Source organism: Octopus bimaculoides, chromosome Z (assembly GCF_046866305.1).
Source record: "Octopus bimaculoides isolate indiv1 chromosome Z, ASM4686630v1, whole genome shotgun sequence".
NCBI classification, from domain to species: domain Eukaryota; kingdom Metazoa; phylum Mollusca; class Cephalopoda; order Octopoda; family Octopodidae; genus Octopus; species Octopus bimaculoides.
Window position 1 is genome coordinate 4,328,325 of NC_142944.1, and position 23,974 is coordinate 4,352,298.

The following is a 23,974-nucleotide window of genomic DNA, read 5'->3' on the forward strand; positions in this document are numbered from 1 at the left end:
TCCAGGGTGAAAAACTAGAGGTAGTCGATAGCTTCCGCTATCTGGGCGACCAAGTTAGTAGTGGGGGTGGGTGCGCTGAAAGTGTAGCTGCTAGAATAAGAATAGCCTGGGCAAAGTTTAGAGAGCTCTTACCCCTGCTGGCGACAAAGGGACTCTCACTCAGAGTAAAAGGCAGACTGTATGACGCATGCGTACGAACAACCATGCTACATGGCAGTGAAACATGGGCTGTAACTGCTGAGGACATACGTAAGCTCGCAAGGAATGAAGCCAGTATGCTCCGTTGGATGTGTAATGTCAATGTGAATACCCGTCAGAGTGTAAGTATCTTGAGAGAAAAGCTGAACATTAGAAGCATCAGTTGTGGCGTGCAAGAGAGACGATTGCGCTGGTATGGACATGTGGTGAGAATGGAGGAGGATAGCTGCGTGAAAAAGTGCCACACCCTAACAGTTGAGGGAACCCGTGGAAGAGGTAGGCCCAGGAAGACCTGGGCTGAGGTGGTGAGGCAAGACCTTCGTACATTGGGCCTCACCGAGGCGATGACTACGGACCGAGACCTTTGGAAATGGGCTGTGCGTGAGAAAACCCGGCAAGCCAAGTAAGATCGTTGCCAGTGCCCCTGGACTGGTTCTTGTGCGGGTGGCACATGAGATGCACCATTTTGAGCGTGGCCGTTGCCAGTACCGCCTGACTGGCTCCTGTAGGATTTTCGAGCGAGATCGTTGCCAGTGCCCCTGGACTGGCTTGTGCGGGTGGCACATAAAAGACACCATTTCGAGCGTGGCCGTTTTCGTGCGGGTGACACGTAAAAGCACCCACTACACTCTCTGAGTGGTTGGCGTTAGGAAGGGCATCCAGCTGTAGAAACTCTGCCAAATCAGACTGGAGCCTGGTGTTGCCATCCGGTTTCACCAGTCCTCAGTCAAATCGTCCAACCCATGCTAGCATGGAAAGCGGACGTTAAACGATGATGATGATGATGATGATGTAACTGACTGTCTGTCTGACTGTCTGTTTGTCTATCTATCTATCTATCTATTTATTTATCTATTTATTTATTGATCAATCTATAGAGATAGATGGGCAGATAGATAAATAGATGGACAAACAAGCAAACTAACTATAGATAGACAGAGACACATATCTATGTCTATGTATGTATATATATATGTATGTATGTGTATATGCATGTGTATATGTGTTATGTTTAGAAGTAAATAAAAAAAACTTTTTAAGAACTCTGAATATAGAGTTTTCAAGATTTTACAGGAAATTCCTTTGAGGAATGCTTACAACATCATAGCCTTTAGAGATTTTGGCAAATGAAAAGGAATTATGTCCTAAAATGAAAGTAAATAAGTAATATAAAAAAAAATCACATCTAAAGGAATCATTTAAAATTGTATGTTTATCAAGAGAAAGCTAGCATTAAAGAATTAACGGAAATATAATTATTTTTGGAATAGTGGATCTCCAAGCACATATAAAGCTATAAAAAATAACAAGCAAATATTGGGTTGAAATCTGTTTTGGACAGAATAAGTAAAAGACTTCCCATCCAAAATGTTTATAGCTTTATATATGTGCTTTGAGATCCAATATTCCAAAAAAGGAATTATTTCACATTCTCAAGAATGTTTATAACATTTTTATAACATCAGTAATCTTTTTCTTTACTCTACTACTCAGTACTTTTTCATTTATCAGGCTTGAGTTAAAACGTGATATAAATTAACTAACAAACATCTACTGCCGATAATGAGGATAAACTCATAGATTATTTGAATCCAGGAATTTAAAAAGCCAAAGGAAAATGTCACAGAAAAAGGTTATAAAAATTTCAATAAAGAAAGTTGCAAGATAAAAAGTTACATTTCATTTAAATACTATAAGGAACAGAGTAATTAAACATAAAATTTTTAGTTGCTTACATAAGTGTGGGAATTAAATTTGCTTAGTGGGTTCAAACCCAGGCCTAATTTAGGATGATGAAAGTGTTTTCATTACCCCACCCAAAATTTTAGAGGGTGTGTTTGCAAACCCTGCATCTCCTATTCCTGAGCAATAAACAAGAATATCTTAAATATAACAATGAAACATTAAAGCATTAATTTACTTAATGTTTTCTCTGGTTTTCTTTATTCGATTCATTTCAATGAAATGTAACATTTCTTTTCTACAAACATTTTGCTCATATCCAAAAACTGAGATCTTAAAACCTATGACTTATTTTTTTCAGAATTCAGTTCAGTGAAATGTGATTTTTTTTCCCCCCCTTTAAATTTGTATTCAGTAATTATTCTAAGATAATGGAACAAAAGTAATAACAATAGCATGATGCTAATTTTTTCCACAAAGAACCAGTAATGGAAACAAAATAAATTATGTGTTTACATTATCACAATAATGATAAAAATATACATTGCAGAATTGAGCGAATTTCCACGAGACAGCAAAACAGCATGAACATTTTTTAAATAATTAAAAAGCAATCAATAGATGTTTTGTTAGAACATAAAATACAGCATTATTTACCAAGAGAGGACCTCTCATATGGATATGTGGTGCATAAAAGCACTCACATTTAGATGGGAATCGTCTGCTACAGCTGCTGGAACTGCCAGGTCACATGGTTTTGCCCTGCAATGGCAGGAGTCCAGTAGCAACATAACAGTTGAATCTCACTGTCAATGGGATAAAGAATTTCAGTAACTTTCCAAGCACTGATGTCACAAATAGCAAGCAGGCTTATTAAAAGATAATAGTGATAGAAACAGTGTTAATAACAAAAAACATTAAGTTGGATATAAAGATTGCTTTTTGGTATTAATACTGTTTCTCCTACAATTAATTATTTTTCAAAAAATAATTAATATTTCACCCCCATCCCCCAAAATAATAAATGATATCTGATTTAGGCATAATGCCAACAGCTTGGGATGGGAGCGGATAAATGAATACCATTGACTTCAAAAACATAAGTAAATTGACTTTGGCAGGATTTGAACTCAGAATGTAAAGGACTGGAATAAATGCCGACGCTCTAATGATTCTGCCAGCTCATGGATAATAATAATAATAATAATAATAATAATAATAATGTAGTTTTATATGAATTGAGCATGAAATTGGTAAAATATTAAATATATCTTTAACAAAATTATCTAAACGTTATACAAAATAATTTATTTTTTCCAAAATCCATAGTAGTTAAATACACATTTATTATTTAAAGCTATCAAAATATCTATCTGTATTATAATATTTCATATCTTATATGCACTGTTCAATTTAATAAATAGTAATAATAAGAATATTTAATAAATATTAATAATATTAGTAAATAGTAATAATAATAATGAAGTATTTGTGCAAGTGGGGTCATGGTAAGGACACTTAGAATAAAATATTCAAACAATGTAAATAAGTTTTGTTAAAACAGTGAGTTTAAACAAAAGGTATATTGCTTTGATCAAGAACAATTTGGAGGATTGAGGAACTGCTACCCCTAATATGTATGTGTGTGTGTATATATATATATATATATATATATATATATATATATATATATATATATATATAAATAAATATATATATATATATATATATATATATATATATATATATATATATATATATATATATATATATATATATTGGCAGAACAAAATGTGTGAGTACAGATAATAATGGTGATGAAGATGAAGTAAGGGAAATGCAAAAACTAAAATCAGGAATAAAATGAAATGGGTGGATAATTGATGGAAAAAAGTAGAAAAAGGAATTGATAGAAAATGGCTTTCCAAAATAAAGAATGGTTCAAATTTAAATGGAATAGAAAGATGGATACATGATGATGATGATGATTGTTATTGCTACCACCCTCATTATTTCTTCAAATACAATCTACTCTGCCACTAGGTATATAAGGAGTTGCAGTATAAGGAGTATACTGCTACTTATACTGCTAATAGCAGTATATATAAAGAGTAGCAGATTCTCCAGTAAGACAAAACACCTTTTGTTGGACTCACTATTTTAATAATGTGTGTGTGTATGTATGAATATTTATAAAAAATCCTTAAAAAGAGTACAATGGACTTGCCATGGTGATAAGGTCTGTCTAAAATGCTCGATTTTCCATTCCCCATAGTAACTTCCCTATGCTCCTTTTTATGGATTTTACTAAATAAGACAAGCCTTGCCAATGTAGACAGCACCAAGCTCTATGAGGTGGTATCAAAAAGTTCCTGGACTAGCTCTGTAGCATGCCAACAGATGGCAGCATGTGGTTGTGTGTGCAGTGAAAGCTAGCAGTGACCTTCATGAGACAGTGTGCCAAGTAACATCACTGTGTTTACTTGACAAGTTGTGAAATTTGTGTTTTTGTGACAATGTGTGTATGTGATTTTGTCATGGACAGAAAGTTGGAACAAAGAGCCAACGTGAAATTTTGTGTTAAAATTAGGGAGTCTGATACAGAGACATTGAGCATGGTTTGGCAAGTTTACCGCGATGAGACAATGGGTCATATGCAATGTTTCAAGTGGCACAGGTGCTACAAAAGTGGAAGAATGTCCCTGGAAGACGACGAGTGATCTGGAAGATCTGCCATGAGTGTCACCCCCAGAAATGTGGAGAAAATTCATCAGCTTATGCATGACGATCATCAGAGGACAATCAACAATGTTTTGAACCATTTGCAAGAGAATATTCAGCAAAAGCAACCAGGTCTGTGGAGCGTGAAGAATTGCATTCTTCATGATGACTATGTACCTTGTCACTGAGCTCTTGTCATTCTTGAGTTTCTCACTAGAAACCATACAGTATCACTTCTGCATCCGCCCTATTCGCCAGATTTAGCACCTGTGGACTTCCATCTCTTCCCCAAGATGAAAATGCAGCTTAATGATCACTGTTGTTGAGATCCAGATTGAATCGCAGAAGGTCCTCAACGTGCTTATGGAAACGGACTTCCAGGCTGGATCCCAAAAGTGGCAGGAACACTGGAACTGGTGTATTGCTGTTCAAAGTGACTATTTCAAAGGAGATGATGTTAAAATTTAGGTAAATAAGTTATTGTTTTTATTAAACATAACTAATCCAGGAACTTGTTGATACTACCTTGTATATGTGTGCATGTGTGTGTGTGTGGGTGAGTGTATATATGCGGTCTGTATGTATATATATATATATATTTATGTGTATATATATTTGTGTATACACATGTATATAAATAATTTTTTTTTACAAAGTTCTTAAGAAATATAATTTCCATTCAAAAAATGTAAAAAAAAAAATCGTAGACAAAAGTCAAGTCATTATCATTCATTGATATTCTGTAATAACACCATATAAGGCCAGAAAAAAGAAAACGATCAGAATGTTAACTGAAATTTTTATCAGTTAGGAAAAATACCAATGTTTACCTATACAGAAAAATGATTTGAAAATTAAAAAAAGAAAAAAAAAAGAAACAATAGTCCCAAAATTTATTCCCAAAAATGATTTGTTTCTTATTTCAAAAGATTAAAAAAAATATTTGAATATCATCTTAGCTCATCTTTGAGGTAAATAGATTTTTTCAGCTTCAACCAGTTCGTGGTCACGTTGTAAACGGAATATTTCTTTCACAGGAGCTACCTGCAAATTATATTGATAAAGATAAAATTTAACAATAATTAAAATTAAAGATTGAAAATTTAATATGATTTGATTGCTATTTCGTGTTTTATTTTCATAATATTGACATCATTTATCTTTTACTTGTTTCACTCATTGGACTGTGGCCATGCTGGGGCACCACCTTGAAGGGGTTTAGTTGAACAATTCAATCCTAGTTCTTTTCTTCTTCCTTCTTTACTCTGGTACTTAGTCTCTTGTCTCTTTTGCCAGACAACTTAAGTTGTGGGAATGTAAACAACCGAAAACCTGTTGCCAAGTGGTGGTAACACACACAAACATAGATATATACATACAAGGGGCTTCTTCCAGTTTCTGTCAACCAAATCTACTCACAAGATTTTGGTCGGCCTGAGGCTATAGTAGAAGACACTTTCCTGGGTACCACACACTGAGACTGAACCCGGAACCATGTGGCTGGGAAGCAAGCTTCTTTCCACACAGCCATTTCTGCACCTATTATAAACATATTTCTTTCTTTCTTTCTTTATTAGATGTGCAACAGAAATTGTGAAAAATAAGATTTTCGCAATGGAAACAGTGGCAATAATGAAGAGAGGAAGGTGGTGGTGGAGGAGGAGGGAAGGAGGAGGAGGGAAGGAGGAGGAGGGAAGGAGGAGGAGGGAAGGAGGAGGGGATAAGGTGGTGGAGGGGTGGTGGTGGAGGGGAGGTGGTGGAGGGGAGGTGGTGGAGGGGAGGTGGTGGAGGGGAGGTGGTGGAGGGGAGGTGGTGTGAGAGAGGAAGATAGTAAAGGAGGAGGGTGACGACGACAATGTTGTTGCTGCAGTTTTTGTTGCAGAGGAGGAGGAGGAAAGGTTTAGCAGTAGCAACAGTAGTTATGATAATGATGATGATGATGATGATGATGATGATGATGATATTTGTAATGATGGTGTTATAACCCACAGTGTATACCAACGACTTTGGTTCTGGGTTCAACCCCACTGCGTGGCACCTTGTGCCTGTGTCTTCTATAGCCCCCAGGCCAACAAAAACCTTGTCAGTGGATTTGGTAGATAAAACCTGAAAGAAGCCTGATGTGTGTGTGTGTGTGTGTGTGTGTGTGTGTGTGTCTGTCTTTGTCCCCCACGACTGTATGGCAACTGATGTTGGTTTCTTTACATCACCATAGTAATTTGGCAAAAAGAAACCAACAAAATAGAAAAAAAAAAAGAACTGAGGTAGATTTGATAAGCCAAACTCTTCAAGGCAGTGCTCCAGAATGGTCACAATCCAATGAGTGAAACAAGTAAAAGATAAAAGATAAAGATAACAATATAATTTAGGGAAAGGAATATTAACATAAGTTCCTATTTTTTGGAAACGAAAATCTTTATAGATTCTGAAAGAACTTCTTACCGTTTTTTCAACATTTACAAGAGACTGATCCTTGTAGATTGTCGCAGATAAACTTTGCATAGCTGTGATTGAGGCGCGCAAGTTGTGATTAGCCCAGATTACCATAGAACATCCTAAGTCTCGGAAATGTTGAGTCGGAACTGTGTAATACTTTGTTGGAATTATTATCACAGGAGCCTAATTAAGTAAATATATAAATTAGAAACATAGCATTAATTGTTAGAAGATCATAAGAATATTGAAATAGGTTTTCAATAAAGATTTAGATTTCCTTAATTGCATAAAGAAGTAAATTCTGAAAATTCAAATATTTAAATGGCTTAGAAAAAAAAAAATTTTATGATTTCAAATTTTGGCAGAAGGCCAGAAATTTTAGGGAAGGAGTTGAGTTGATTACATCGACCCCAGTACACAACTGGTACTTATCTTATTGACCCTGAAAAGATGAAAGGCAAAGTTGACCCCAGTAGAATTTGAACCGAGAATATTAAGGTGGATGAAATGCCAGTAAGCATTTTTCCCAGCATGCTAATGATTCTGCCAGCTGACTGCCTTAATAAACAACAACAACAAGCACAGGGATGTTATAAAGATCTAGAAAAGATCCCAGGAGAACCATGTCTCAGAGGAATCCCAAAAGATTGTGCTGACAAACCCTATCCATTTAAATGTCTGTGTTGTATTACACGAGGGTATTTCACTACCTCCCTTCCTCAAGCTTTCAGTCATATTGTAACATCTCTTATCCTTCACTTGCCCCAGGATGCTGGGTCAGCAAGTGACTGTAACAAAGATGCAGATTAAAAGTAATAATAATAATAATAATAATAATAATAATAATACAAAACCACTACAAGTTGTAGTGACATGACCAGGTAGTGAAAGTGCTACATTGGAAACTGTGTGAAAAGTGGGGGGTAGAGAGAGGCAAGGCATGGAATGAGCGCAAACCACAGAGAGTGGAGCAAAATCCTCTGGGATTTCCCAATCCAAATAGATCAGGTGCTTGAGCATAACAGACCAAACCTAGTGGTGGTGGACAAGGTGCACCACATATGCTATACAGTTGATGTTGCATGCCTCTTTGACCCATGAATAGTCAAGACGGAAGGCGCAAAGATAGATAGATACAACCCTCTTAAGTACGAAATAGCCAGGCTATGGAAAATGAAGAAGGATTAACAAGTATATATAATACTTTCAGTATGTTATATATATAACAAGTATATATAACATACTGAAAATAGCACTACTAGGCACTGCACACATTCTATGTAAAACACTTTCAATACAGTAACAATAAGTGTACCACAGCAAACCACAGCACATACCTAAGGCACACAGAGCTGCACTTGGTAGTGAAGTCAAAGCATGTTATAAAAATAAAACTACTGAACAATAATAATAATGATAATAATAATAATAATAATAATAATAATAATAATAATAATAATAATAATAATAATAATAATAATAATAATAACATTAATAATCTTTTCTACTCTAGGCACAAGGCCTGAAATTTGGGGGAGGAGGATAGACAATTACATTGACCCCAGTACTCAACTGGTACTTATTTCATTGACCCCAAAAGGATCAAAAGCAAAATGAACGTCAGTGGAATTTGAACTTAAAGACGGATGAAATGCTGCTAAGCATTTTGCCTGGTGTGCTAATGATTCTGCCAGCTCACCACCTTAATAATAACAACAATAACAAGAATAATAAATAATAATAATAATAACAATAATAGTCATCATCATCTTCATTATGCACAAAGACACACTCACTCTCTCACTCACACTCACACACACACATATTTGCATGTCGATGGTTACTCAGTAACATACGATGCAAATAAAAAAATTATGCTAGATTGGTTTTGAAAATTTTTTGTGCTAGAAGCCAGAGCACGCTACACTTCTGTAGGTCTGCCAGCAAACTGCAAAAATCTTTTTCTTTTGGACAATTATTCAGCATACACCAAAGCTGAAATCACGTATAAGAAAAATGCTGGTACCTAAGACCAAGAATTATTGCATTTTCTCAAGACTAAATATTCCTCACTTTTCATGAAATGGCATGCCATGTGATGTTTTGGATGTGCACAGGATTGTCACTGTGACAGAGGATGGCGCCAACAGTAATGGACAAGAGGACAAAGCCAGCAGCAACATGCCAGGAACTGCAGGTATACAAGGGGATGCTAAAAAGTTCCTGGCTTTAAGAGTATCGCGAAAGACCTGACTGGAGGACTAACCTTCTGAGTTCTTTTATGGGGTTTAGAAAAAGTGAAGGACCACTGCTATAAGTGTGAACCTCAGAGGGGAATTTGTTGAATAGAATCATAATTAACAGATATTCCTGTATTTTATTTTACCCCAAACCAGGAACTTTTCAGCACCCCTTTGTAATTAATGTAACATTTAAAAAAATAATGTTTTTCAGTACAGGAAATCATGTTGAACTGATATATGTGCTGGCCTTACAGGGTAGCTTTTCAACGAGCTTCTTCTATCTTTCTAAATTTCCACTGTGGTTCTGAATCAAGCATGGATTTTCCTTCCATAGATTTATAGATTTTCTGTTTCAGCAAATTAATCGTTCAACCATTCCTGATCTAGATGTTCTCCATTCACACTTATCTTTAGTGGTTTCCCAGATTCTCCAATGCAAGACCTTTTGGATATGTACTGGATGTTGCAGATGCAGTTCTGAATTTTTTTCAGTCAATCACTTGCAGGAAGATTGAGGCATAATGGAAGTTAGTTTTAAAAAAATATCTTACCTGATAAAAAAAATACCTTACCTGATTGCTCCAAGCTTTCATAAATGATTCAATATCTGAAGGATCACTCTTTTTGCTATGCATTACTATAGCATCAGCTCCTTTAGAATAAAAGATACAAAACAAAAATGGATAAATGGAATGTAAGAAACACAATGTAATTTTCAATAACTTTATATATTTGAAACAAAAAAGGAATTCATAAACTTTCGGGAGAATATGAAATAATTCTTTTTTGGAACAAATATACATACGTACATTTCCATCAATGAGCATGTCTAGATATGCAACTATATGCATGAGAGTACATACATAAAACATACAAATCTGCATGCATACATACATGCATACATACATGCATACATACATGCATGCATACATACATACATACAAACAAATAAAAACACCCTGTTGTTGATGTTGAAATTCCAGTGAAGGGGCCTTGGATCTAGGTTAGAAATGGGTTCTTTCTCTATTAGCAAGAAATCTTGAAATAAACTGAATAATAACATACATACATACATACATACATACCACCACCACCATCATCATTTAATGCCTGTTTTCCATGCTGGTATGGGTTAGATGGTTTGACAGGAGCTAGCAAGGCAGAAGACTTTGAAGGACTGTTCAACTGTCTATTTTAGCATGGTTTCTGTGGCTGGTTACCCTTCCTAACCCCAATCACTTTACAGCGTGTACTGTGTGCTTTTTATGTGGCACCAACATTGGTGAGGTCACCTAGGAACTCACAAGACAAAACCTCACAACAAATACAAGCTGTGTCTGGGTTTCCTTTATTATACACTTCTATGAATTATAAAAGCTAAACATTCTTTTAAAATAATTCTTTTTTCAAACAGTGGTTCTTGAAGCAAACGCATAAAGTTATAAATAATAGCATGTATACTATTTTATACTATATGTTCTATTTCTTGCATCTTACTTCTTATACATTTCTTATTCTTTTATTTATTATTTCTTCTTACATTATATCTTCTTATTCCTTATGTTTGACAGATTATGTTGTATTTCTTATATATGTTCATTGAGGGGGTGTGATATGTTGAGTTGTTAACCCAGTCTTTTTATTCTATAACTAATATTTTACTCTTGTCTCAATTATTCTGAGCACTTCTCCTTACAGCCCTGTATAAAATCTATTGGTTTCCTAACAAGAAACCATTAATATTACATATATATATATACATTGGGTTGAAAAATTCTTTTAGAAAGAAAATTCAAAGGCTGCAGAGGGTGGGGTAGTAGTAATAATTGTGTTGTTACAACCATGAACGCTAGAGAAAGAAATAAGTGGCTGACATTAATATGATAATGTTCACTTTGAGGTGTCACCAGTGAGAAAACAGATCAAGAGGAAATTGTATGAGTATGTTATAGAAAATACAAAAGAATAACCTGAGAAAAGGGATAGGATAGCATGGGTGAGGGTGAAAAAAAGAAAGATAAAGGAGTTCAATGACAGCATTCAGGTGGAGGTGTCATGAAAATTAGCAAGTTCTCACAACCAGAGACCCAAATCTACTTTTGTTATTTGTAGGTCACCCAACAGTAGAAGATGAAAATCAGAGACACACTGTCGAATGATTGAAAGCTTTTCTAACAAGTAAACAATTTTTCTTTTTATATGCAGGGTGGATGTGAAGTAACAGTTAATCAGCAGAATGTCGGACAAAATGCCTAGTTTAGAAATAGAAAGTATAATGGCCAAAGTAAGAAGAAGTAGCTTAGTGGTTAGGGTTTTGGACTTGTGATTGTAAGATTGAGGTTTCAACTCCTGGACTGGGCGACACATTGTGTTCTTGAGCAAAACACTTTATTTCATTTGCTCCAGTCCACTCAGCTGGCAAAAGTGAGTAATCCTGCAATAGACTGGCGTCCTGTCTATGAGTCAGCATGACTCAAGAAGGTAACCTTCTTTTTAAAAGTAAGAAAAGGTTGGGAAAAGATCAGGGAGATATTAGCCCTCCTTGTTCCCCAGAGTGAAGGGAAGATTGTATATAGTACTAGCAAGATATCAGGCTTGAATATTGAAGATTTACAAAAACTAAGAAGAAACAAAGCAAGCACACTCTGATGAATGCATAATGTGAGTAGAGAGTACAAATGAGCTGAGGGGGTAAGGCTGGGTATAAGAGAAATCAGGTAAAGTGCACAAGGAAGGAGATTGTATTGATGTGTGTAGAGAATGACTGCTGTGGAACCTATGGAGTTAGTGGAACCTATGGAGACCAAAGAAGAGTTGAGATGAAGTAATGAAGATTGAGCTGAAGATACTGCAGAGGAGATGACAAGGACCAGTACTGATTAGTGATATGTGGTGCTGCAGAAGGCCTGACTATTCTGAAATGAGTGAAGTGTTTAGAGGCTTAGAAATCTGTGAAGATAATATTTCTTTCTCTCTGACTTTACATCTTTGACATCTTCACTTTCAGCTACCCATTTCTCACCCTCTTCTTTCAGCTTGTAGCCTTCAGTCTCTCATCTTTTTACCATTTGTGCTGACTGCAATATGCTCATCACTCTGACCCCTCGTCCTTCACCAGGCCAACATATAAGACAACAATCATCCCTTTATCCAATACACTCTTATATACTATCACCTGGCAATCTCTTTCTTTGGGGGGGGGGCCACCTCTACTCCCACCAAACACTCTTACTGTTATCCACCTCTGCTATTGCAAATCATTTCTCCAGTCTTGACTCTATTTATAAAATATCCCTGCCATTTGTTCCTATTTGCTCTTTTCACCCTCCTGTCCATTCTAGTCTTTCTAATGTCATTGCTCTCTCCCTCTCTTCCTTTATCACCCAAACTCTTGGTTATTGAGTACTTTTTCCACTCATACTTCTGTCCCTCCTCTCAACCTACACATTTTTGCTTTCGCACCTCCCTACTTGCTCCACATGCCTTAGGTTGCTGAGTGCTCTGTACACTCCCCATTTACTGAGTTGAGTACAAGACACCCAACCTCCTGTGCTCGTACAATGATGGAACCTCCATCTCTACAGCGAAAAAGTAAAACTGCCACAAAAAGGCGGGGAATAAAAAAGACCCGAAGTTACTTTGGCCCAGTCTCACCAACTCCTCCAGTGTTGGTGCCATGTAAAATGGTTGGCAATAGGAAGGGCAGTCATAGAAGCCAAGCCAAATGACACACAAAAGCACCAATCTTCCAATAAGAAATGTCTTTGACCATGGTGACATAGAAACGTGGATGTAAAGTGATGTTGATGAGGATGTTTAGCTAAGGATTTTTACTTTCTACATTCAAACCCTGCTCAGATTAATTTTCACCTTTCTTATTTTCTGAGTGTTGGTCATATGATCAGGTGATTTATATTTTGATAATGCATCGTTGATGGGAATGAAATTATATTAGAAAAGAAAGAGTGTCTTACAATTGGGTATTGATTAGGGTCAAAATACTTGATAACGTTTGTAGAAAATTATAATTTTAGAAAGGTTGGTTAATCTGGTCCTTTCTTTAGGAAAAGGGGTCTCCCTGACTATGTCTCAGGAAAATGAATATTCACATATAAATTTTACATATACAGCCAATACAAAATACACACCCCAGGACAGATGTACATTTGTTCTGGGGTGTGTAACCCATCATCCCTCCCCTCCACCTCTGCTGCTTGATTCCTCCACACCCCATACATTTTTTTTTATTTTTCTGTTTCTTTGTTTCCTTGTAATTAAATATAAATTCAATAAAGATTATCCAACTAAAAACTATTTAAAAATATGTCATCGTGTCCTATTTATTTCACATTAAATTCCAACTTGAACATATGATTAATTTTGTAAAATAAAATATGAGAGAAGATATGAACGTTAGTAGAATACTTAAATGTTTATTTGTTTTTTATCACTCTAAGAAAAGAAATATAAAAATGATTCCAGTGGGATTTGAACTGAGATAGGGTAGGCATGAAAATAAACATTTCTAAATTGTTTTCAGCTTCAAAAATAGCATGTTTATAAAAAATAATTTAATTAACATACACTTTATACAGATAATTATATACATTAATAATCTTTATATAGAGTATATTAGTTAGAATGTAAGAAGCATTCTGATTCCTGTTTTGAACAAACTGAATTTACTGTATTTACTATTTGCATATAAATAGTACAAGCTTCTTACTTTTTGCAACTAAAAATCAAATACAATAATATCTATATTTTATGTACCTATCCATTTTTCTTTCATGCTTGGATATAATGCTACTCTCCTGTCCCCACACCAGTCTGACCCCCAAAATTTTGAATTAATTTTATTGCCTTATCTACGATTGGATGTGGGTAAGTATGGGTATGTAACTACATGATTATATATATACATTCATACATATATATATATATATCATCATCATCATCATCATCATCGTTTAACGTCCGCTTTCCATGCTAGCATGGGTTGGACGATTTGACTGAGGACTGGTGAAACCGGATGGCAACACCAGGCTCCAGTCTGATATATATATATATATATATATATATATATAAGTAAAGGTAATAAACCTCATTAAGGGATCATAAATCTAATGAAAATACTGATTAGTTACCAATGTATAGAAAGTTCAACTGTTAACGGTTTTATAGCCGTTATGTCAACATGTATTTCTAAATGGTATATCCTTACTACCTCTGAAGAGATTCATCTTATAATTATTTTAATTTTATAATTAATTATCTAAAAATTTCTGAATCGAAACAGTTGTCAGAGATGTTGTCATATTTTATAATTAATAAATAATTTTATTAAGTACCTCTCCATTTTTTCCTTATTCTTTAAATATATATATATATATATTTAATAATAAATAATCATTAACTTTTAACTCTTCGTTTTCTTTCTTTCAGTTAACTGAACACGAATTATATGCTTAATACATATACCTATTGATTTAAAGAAATTTCATTTCGCAAAAATACTAGGTACAGAACCAGTGTTTCCTTGGATGTAACCATCCCTTTATCAGGTCAACATACCTTCTAAGCAACTTTCGTTCGCGCACGCGTGTGTGTGTGTGTGTGTGTGTGTGTGTGTGTGTGTGTGTGCATCCTCAGCCATCTTCTTCTTCTTCATCATCATCATTATCATCATTTAATGTCCATTCTCCATGCTGGCATGGGTTGGACGGTTTGACAGGAGCTGGCAAAAGTAGCTTTAGCAGTCTCCAAATGTCTGTCTTGGAAAGGTTTCTGCAGCTGGATGACTTCTCTAATACCAACCACTGTACAGAGTGTACTGGAAGGTTTTTATGTAGCACCAGCACAGGAGTATGTGGCACCGTCATGCATATGCATGCATGAATGAATGAATGCATATATCTATCCATATATACATACATACACACATCCATCCATCCATGCATACATTTATCCATACATACATATACAAATGTACATACGTACATATATACATACACACATACATACACACATATATACATACATACATACACACACATGCACACATACAGACAAACACATACATACCGACAGAAGACAGACAGACAGACAGACAGTGAATTGGTGAGAGCAGAATAAGCTCAGTATATACACCATGATGCTCAAATGAGTGTGAACTTAAATTCCAACGACTTTTTCTGCCAGGGCAAGGCTCATGACAGTGAGAGTGGCCATAGGAGAAAATTCAAATTGAGCTGTTATGGAGGTAGTAAATGAATAAACCTAATTAGGCTTGAGACATACAATTACCATCATTTACATGCACCACGTAAATAATTGTAAGCTGTGTTTATCTATCTGCTGCTTCTCTCTCTTCCCTAACCCTAACCCTGTGAGAGCACAGCTGCAAGAATAGGAATAGGCTGGGCAAAGTTTAGAGAGCTCCTACCTCTTGGTAACAAAGACCTCTCCCTGACAGTGAAAGGCAGATTGTGTGATGCCTGTGTGAAGACAGCTACACAGCAGTGAAACATGGGCTGTGACAGCTGAGGACATGCATAGGCATGAGAGAAATGAAGCTAGTATGCTTTGCTGGATGTGTAATGTCAGTGTGCACGTTCAACAGAGTGTAAGCATCTTGAGAGAAAAGTTAGGCATAAGAGGCATCAGATGTGGTGTGCAAGAGAAATGACTGCGCTGGTATGGTCATGTGTTATGTATGGATGAGGACAGCTGTGGAAGGGATTGCTGATCTGTAACCATGGAGGGAACCTGTGAAAGAGGCAGACCCAGGAAGACATGGGATGAGGCGGTGAAGCATGATCTTCGAATGTTGAGCCTCACGGAGGCAATGACTAGTGACCAAGACTTTTGGTGATATGCTGTGCTTGAGAAGACCCATCAAGCCAAGTGAAATCATAGTCGTGGCTGATGTCAGAGTCATGTAAGTGGCACATAAAAAAAACACCTTTCATGCGTTGGGCCTCATGGAGGCAATGTGACTGATGCCAGTGTTGTGTAACTGGCACCCATGCCGGTGGCATGTACAACGCACCTGTTGAGTGTTGGGCCTCACAGAGGCAATGTGGCTGATGCCAGTGTCATTTAACAGGCATCTGAACTGGTGACACATAAAGAGTACCTTTCATGCATTGGGCCTCATGGTGGCAATGACAAATGACCGAAACCTTAGGCAATATACAGTGCTTGAGAAGAAGACCTATCAAGCTAAGTGAAATCATAGTTGTGGCAGATACTGGTGTCATGCAACTGGCACCCATACCGGTGGTGCATAAAAGCACCCACTACACTCTGTAAAGTGGTTGGCATTAGGGAGGGCAGCATCCAACTGTAGAAACCATGTCAAATCAGACTGGAGTCTAGTGCCCCTTAGCTTACCAGCTCTGGTCAAACTATCCAACCCATGCCAGCATGGACGACAAATGTTAAAAGGCGGTGAGCTGGCAGAAACGTTAGCATGCCGGGCGAAATGCTTAGCAGTATTTCGTCTGCTGTTACATTCTGAATTCAAATTCAGCCGAGGTTGACTTTACCTTTCATCCTTTCGGGGTCGATAAATTAAGTACCAGTTATGCACTCAGGGTCAATGTAATCAACGTAATCCCTTTGTCTGTCCTTGTTTGTCCCCTCTATGTTTAGCCCCTTGTGGGCAATAAAGAAATAAGATGTTAAAAGATGATGATATATGTATGTATATGATACCATGTCAAAGTGCCTCTGCAGCACCATGTATAAGTGCCTGTGCAGTGGCACATAAAAAGCACTCAGCACATTCTGTAAAATGGTTAGCATTAGGAAGGGCGTCCAGCTATAGAAACCATGCCAATGTAGACTGGAGTCTGGTGCAGCTCCCCAGCTTGCCAGCCCTGGTCACACTGCCCAACCCATGCCAGCATGGACAATGGATGTTAAATGATGATGATGATGATGTTTTGGGCCTGCTCCTCTTTATAATCCATATAAATGACCTTTCCAGCATCATAAAACACAGCAAAGTGAAAATATTCACTGATGACACTAAGCTCCAGAAAATTATCAATGAAGAAGACCGAAGCCGACTCCAGACTGATCTACATGCTGTGAGTCAATGAGCAGACAAAAACAAATGCAACTAAATGAAGGAAAATTTGAGCTGATGTATTTTGAAAGAAAGACTATGTTAAAACAGCCAAACTCTCTTCCTTCAGGGGAACCGCTCAAAGTATCTAATTATATCAGAGACCTAGGAGTAACTGTTGACAACAGTCTCAGCCGGAGTGCCCACATCAACAATAAGGCCAATATAGTTCATAAGATGAGCTCCTGGATCCTAAGATCCTTCCGGTCCAGAGAACAAGGTGTCATCATTCCACTTTTCTCCTCCTTTGTACGGCCACACCTCAAATACTGCTGCCCCTTGTGGTCTCCCCATACAAAACAAAGCATTTCAAAGATTGAATCACCCCAGAGGGCATTCACTAAAAAAATTAAGGTCATGGCTGATGTAGATTATTGGGACTGCTTTAAAGCATTGAAACTCTATTCACTCCAGCGCTGCCGTGAGCGATACATCATTTGCACGATGAGGAATACATACCACCAGCATTGTCTGAATGACCTCAACATTAGCTTCAAAATTCACCCATGGCTAGGACCATGGGCCATATGTCCCCTACCCAATTCAGGATCACAACACATAAATACACAGCAGCACAATTTCTTTTCTTCAACAGACCCTGCCCTATTTAACATTTTCCCGAAACAGATCAAAAAGGAAAAGGATCCCATTTCCTTTAAACGGAATCTGGACAAATTTCTTCAAGGAATACCAGATAAGCCACCTACACCTGGATACAACTCACTCAACAAGAACTCCCTACTCAAATGGACCATGATACTACAAAACTTGACTTAAAAAGGATTTAGATAATCCTATCAGGTGGTGCTATTAAATTGGACATGGCCTGGACCAATCTTTGGTTGAAACATATATAAGTTTATATATATATATATATATATATATATATATATATATATATATATATATATATATATATTAATCGAAGTATACAGTACTATATAACCATTATGCATACTCTTACCAATTGGTTTCACACTAGGGGTTCAACCAGATGTTAGGTAACAGCATGTTTATGTAACTCTGAGCTCTTCAGAGTTGGCAGTTACATATATATCTGGGCATGAGAGGAATCAGGTGTAGTATGCAAGAAAGAACACTGCACTGGTTATTGTCTTGTGATGTATGAGGACAGGTTTATAAAGAAATGCCAATCATTTATTGTGGCTGAAGCCTGCAGAAAATGACCCAAAAAAATATGGGATGAAGTGGTGAAGGCTGACCTCAGACCCCTGAGCCTGATGGAAAAGAAAACTCTGGACCAGGATCTCTGGAAGTTCTTGAAAAGACTTGACATCCTAAGTGAAATTGAGTTCTGGAATTGCTGTTTTGTGCTCTCACCCGTCTTACAATGACTCTACCCCACCACCCATGGCTCCTACAGACTACCCAACCATGTCATTTTTCTCTCTTGTCCATCCCCACCCAGGAACTGTATCATCTTATTACTCCTGCTGTTCACCCCACCCACTACCATCACTCACAAAAAGAACAATGCCAAAGCAGATATTAGAGCTCAATGCTGTCCTTGGAAACCTTGGTTGCTGTCAAACTCTCCAACCCATGCTGGCATGGTACAACTGTGTATATGAGGAGGAGACCCCCTTCGGAAATGAATGACCATGGGGTTGCACCTAAAAAGTTACCCTCTGAGGCACAAGTCCAGGCAAGGTTGTTTATGGAAGACCAGCAGTCGCCCATGCCATACCAGCTTCCACTCACCTCGCCACCGATATTATCCAAGGGAAAGGCAAAGGGGCTGATACAGTTTGGCACCAGTGATGTCTCAACTCATTTTTACAGATGAATGAACTGGAGTAAAATGAAATAAAGTGTCTTGCACAAGAACACAACACACAGCCCGGTCCGGGAATCGAACTCACAACCTCATGATCATAAGCTCGATGCTCTAACCACTGAGCCATGCGCTACTTTGTGTATATATACTGCTACATACCTCAGTCACTGTATATATACATACATATATATATATATATATATATATATATGTATATATATATATGTTGCTACAAGAACATATACTTCTTATAATTTCATTTACCTTTGAATAGCTTAATAGACTAAGTTATAACTCAATGCTGTTCTATCCTTCATTATAATTTAACATATATGAAATTGATATATATCATCCAATATGTTATGTTTGACTTATATTAAAATATTTCCTTTTATTAATTGATTTTTAACATTATATTAAGTGATGTTATCATCATTTTTATACCACCTGTTCAGTTGGAGTCACCATGCAGCTCGCAGGACTACAACCCCCCCTAGGGTGTCAGCATCAAGCTAGAGGATGGGAGTGTGGAACTATGAGGTGGGGGTGAGTGATTGGAGTAGAGCCTTGTAGAGGATCTTCATGGCTAATCATATCTAGCAGGGAAAAGGAGAGATAGAAGAAGAGAAACTGATCAGTAGGGGCTGCAAGAGATGAATAATGGCAATGAGGTGTCCAGGCAGACCTTTTTTAGAAGGCACAAAGTGAGTAGGGGTGGGCGAATGGGTGAGTGGTTTGCAAGATTGAATGGGAAGGAGATAAAGCAACGGTGAGGCAGACTGCAAAAATGGGTGGGATTTGAAGGCTGGGTGGACAATTATGAGTTAGGGAAGATAGAGGGATATAGAAGGGTGTTGGATGGGTGAGGACAAGTGGTAGGAATGTGTGTGTGTGTGTGTACACACACACACACACACACACTCACAAGCTTATTATACTTTCTGTCAACAAAATCCACTCACAAGGCTTTGGTCAGGATGGATCTATAGTGGAAGACGCTTGCCCAAGATTCTGTAGAGTGGAATTGAACCCAAGGCCACATGGTTGCAAAGAGAATTTCTACCTCTGAAGAGATTCATCTTATAATGATTTTAATTTTATAAATTAATTATCTAAAGATTTCTGAATTGAAACAGCTGTCAGAGATGTTGTCATATTTTATAATTAATAAATAATTTTATTAATTACCTCTCCATTTTCTTTAAATATATATGAACCACGGTTTATATGGTTACCTTATAGTTGATCTTTCTATAGATTGGTAACTAACCAGTATTTTCATTAGATTTATGATCTCTTAATGAGGTTTATTACTTTTGCTTGATTATATATATATATACATACATACACAGATATATATACATATATATGTGTGTGTATTGGTTTTTATGTATATTTATCTATATGTATGTATCTATATTTGTCCGTCTCTCACTTTCTCTCTCTCTCTCTCTCTCTCTCTCTCTCTATATATATATATATATATATATATATATATATATATGTATATATATATATATATATATATATATATATATATATATATATATATATATATATATATATATATATATATATATATATATATATATATTATTGTACTTGGGGATGGTCATATTGCCAGTTTAGCCAATAAAACCACACGCACTGTATATTTGGTGTTAATTTGCTTTAGCTTTATATTACATTAATCTTAATCTTATTTCGGCCAGAGTTCTTTCGTCACACTTCTGTGACCTCATCAGTGGTCCTTTGTTTCCTTCTTTCTTATGTGTGTCTCACCTTGCTAACTATCAGCCATTTTGTATTTTGTATTCCTATTGTATGTGTCTACGCATGCATGTCCTTCAATGTGTCTGTGTCTTTTGTAAGTGCATGTGTGTATGGGGAGTGTCTGTATCACCTATATACTCTGTTAATAGTTCGTTTGTATTTGTTTTTATTTATTTATTTGTTTATGTGTGTGTGTTTTTTTGTTTGTTTTTGTTTTTTTTGTGTTTAATTAAATTTTGTTAACGTATGTAGTATTTAATTCCATTTGTTTATCTATGTATTGTATTATACTTTGTTCATATTATTATTGGTTTATGTGTAACATGTTGTCACATGCTGTGGTTTGTGGTTTGTTAGTGGTGTGTGTTAGTGTTCCATTCTAGTTTCCTATTCAGGCTAGGTTTCTCTTCTATTATGTGTGTAGCTTCAGTAATTTGTCTAAGTGCTGCATCACTGCTATGTGTAGATAAGATTTTAATTTCTATGTTGTTGATTGAGCCTCTATGTTCTTGTTCAGCGTGCTGGTACAGAACTGATGAGTTCTTCCCTTCCTTAAGTTCCCTCCAATGTTCGTTTGCCCGCTCCCCTATGCTCCTTGCTGTTTCGCCTACATATGTCATTGTCTTATTTCTGCATCATCCCTCTGTACATCTTATACTATAGACCACATTTCTGGTTTTGCAGTTCGTTTGTGGGCTAAATCTACATACGATACAGTTCCTATCAGTGCAGGGGGTTCTACTGAAAGAGTATGTTCTACTGATAAGGGATTTAATAGGGTTGCCTGGCCTTTCAACAACCTTAATTCTTAGCTTAAGTTTGTCTAGGGCCCTTCTAAAGCGGTACGCCAGTTCGCCTCTAGGGGTGGTGTCGACGAACATGACGCTCTGGTACTTGTGGCTATTGTACCATGAGCTTGCCTTCCCTATTTTCTTCTTAGTCCTTTCTATGGTGTTCCATGATTTGCTCCTATAGAGTGGGCAAATCCCATTCCTATCGTTGCGTTTGATTGTTTCAAACTTCTTCATAGCTCCTTTGTATACCCTGATCCTTTCTTTATGGCTGTAACCTGAGAACTGCATGTGGTGGACGAAATGTTGTATATGTCTCTTTAATTCTGTAGGGTCGCACATGCAGGAGACATTTCGCATTACTTAGAAATTTCTGCCCTAGTAGACGTCTAAGAGGTAGACCACCCACAATTACCTCTATGGCTAGGAAGACCCCTATAGAGAGATGGAGTGGATGGACCAGAGCCATACGGACCCCCACTAATATCCACCAGGTAAAGAAAATGATCACACATGCACTAGGAGCTAGTATAAAGGTCACCCTAAAAGGCCATACCTTTAAATTTAACAACAAATTATACATCCAGGACGAGGGGGCAGCCATCGGTGTTAGTATCGCCGGTGATGTGGCCAATCTCTTCATGGTATGGTGGGACAGAAGGCTTAAGGAACGCCTGACACAGAACTCCATACTCGTGAATGTGTACTCTCGATATGTCGATGATATCAACTTAGTGGTAAAGACACCCCCACAAGAGAGTACTCTTGAAATAGAAATAGAAACTAAGACTATGGAGAGCATCCAGCAAATAGCTAACTCCATCCACCAGAGTATCAAAGTTACGATAGACTACCCTACTAAACACCCTAACCATAGATTACCTGTATTAGATACTGAACTCTGGCTAGAAACTAAGAACAATAAAACCAGAATCCTCCAATCACACTATACAAAACGTATGGCCTCCAAATACCTGATCCACCGGAACTCAGCTATTGCGGACAATGCCAAATTCAACATATTGATGGCAGATCTCGTCAGAGTAATGCGAAATGTCTCCTGCATGTGCGACCCTACAGAATTAAAGAGACATATACAACATTTCGTCCACCGCATGCAGTTCTCAGGTTACAGCCATAAAGAAAGGATCAGGGTATACAAAGGAGCTATGAAGAAGTTTGAAACAATCAAACGCAACGATAGGAATGGGATTTGCCCACTCTATAGGAGCAAATCATGGAACACCATAGAAAGGACTAAGAAGAAAATGGGGAAGGCAAGCTCATGGTACAATAGCCACAAGTACCAGAGCGTCATGTTCGTCGACACCACCCCTAGAGGTGAACTGGCGTACCGCTTTAGAAGGGCCCTAGACAAACTTAAGCTAAGAATTAAGGTTGTTGAAAGGCCAGGCAACCCTATTAAATCCCTTATCAGTAGAACATACCCTTTCAGTAGAACCCCCTGCACTGATAGGAACTGTATCGTATGTAGATTTAGCCCACAAACGAACTGCAAAACCAGAAATGTGGTCTATAGTATAAGATGTACAGAGGGATGATGCAGAAATAAGACAATGACATATGTAGGCGAAACAGCAAAGAGCATAGGGGAGCGGGCAAATGAACATTGGAGGGAACTTAAGGAAGGGAAGAACTCATCAGTTCTGTACCAGCACGCTGAACAAGAACATAGAGGCTCAATCAACAACATAGAAATTAAAATCTTATCTACACATAGCAGTGATGCAGCACTTAGACAAATTACTGAAGCTACACACATAATAGAAGAGAAACCTAGCCTGAATAGGAAACTAGAATGGAACACTAACACACACCACTAACAAACCACAAACCACAGCATGTGACAACATGTTACACATAAACCAATAATAATATGAACAAAGTATAGTACAATACATAGATAAACAAATGGAATTAAATACTACATACGTTAACAAAATTTAATTAAACACAAAAAAAACAAAAACAAACAAAAAAAACACACACACATGAACAAATAAATAAATAAAAACGAATACAAACGAACACGTATTAACAGAGAATATAGGTGATACAGACACTCCCCATACACACATGCACTTACAAAAGACACAGACACATTGAAGGACATGCATGCGTAGACACATACAATAGGAATACAAAATACAAAATGGCTGATAGTTAGCAAGGTGAG

General features: G+C 37.0%; 1 protein-coding gene across 1 annotated transcript in view; it reads right to left on the bottom strand.

The window, feature by feature from the left end:
- Positions 1-5,481: 5,481 nt before the first annotated feature.
- Positions 5,482-23,974, bottom strand: part of LOC106868978 (phosphoenolpyruvate phosphomutase) — a 70,370-nt gene continuing 51,877 nt past the window's right edge. The window contains exons 7-9 of the mRNA XM_014914461.3: positions 9,854-9,933; positions 7,045-7,221; positions 5,482-5,646 (exon numbers count right to left, since the gene is read on the bottom strand). Of these exons, the coding sequence (XP_014769947.2) occupies positions 5,563-5,646; positions 7,045-7,221; positions 9,854-9,933 (341 nt within the window). The 3' untranslated portion in view covers positions 5,482-5,562. The remainder of the gene's footprint in view (positions 5,647-7,044; positions 7,222-9,853; positions 9,934-23,974) is intronic.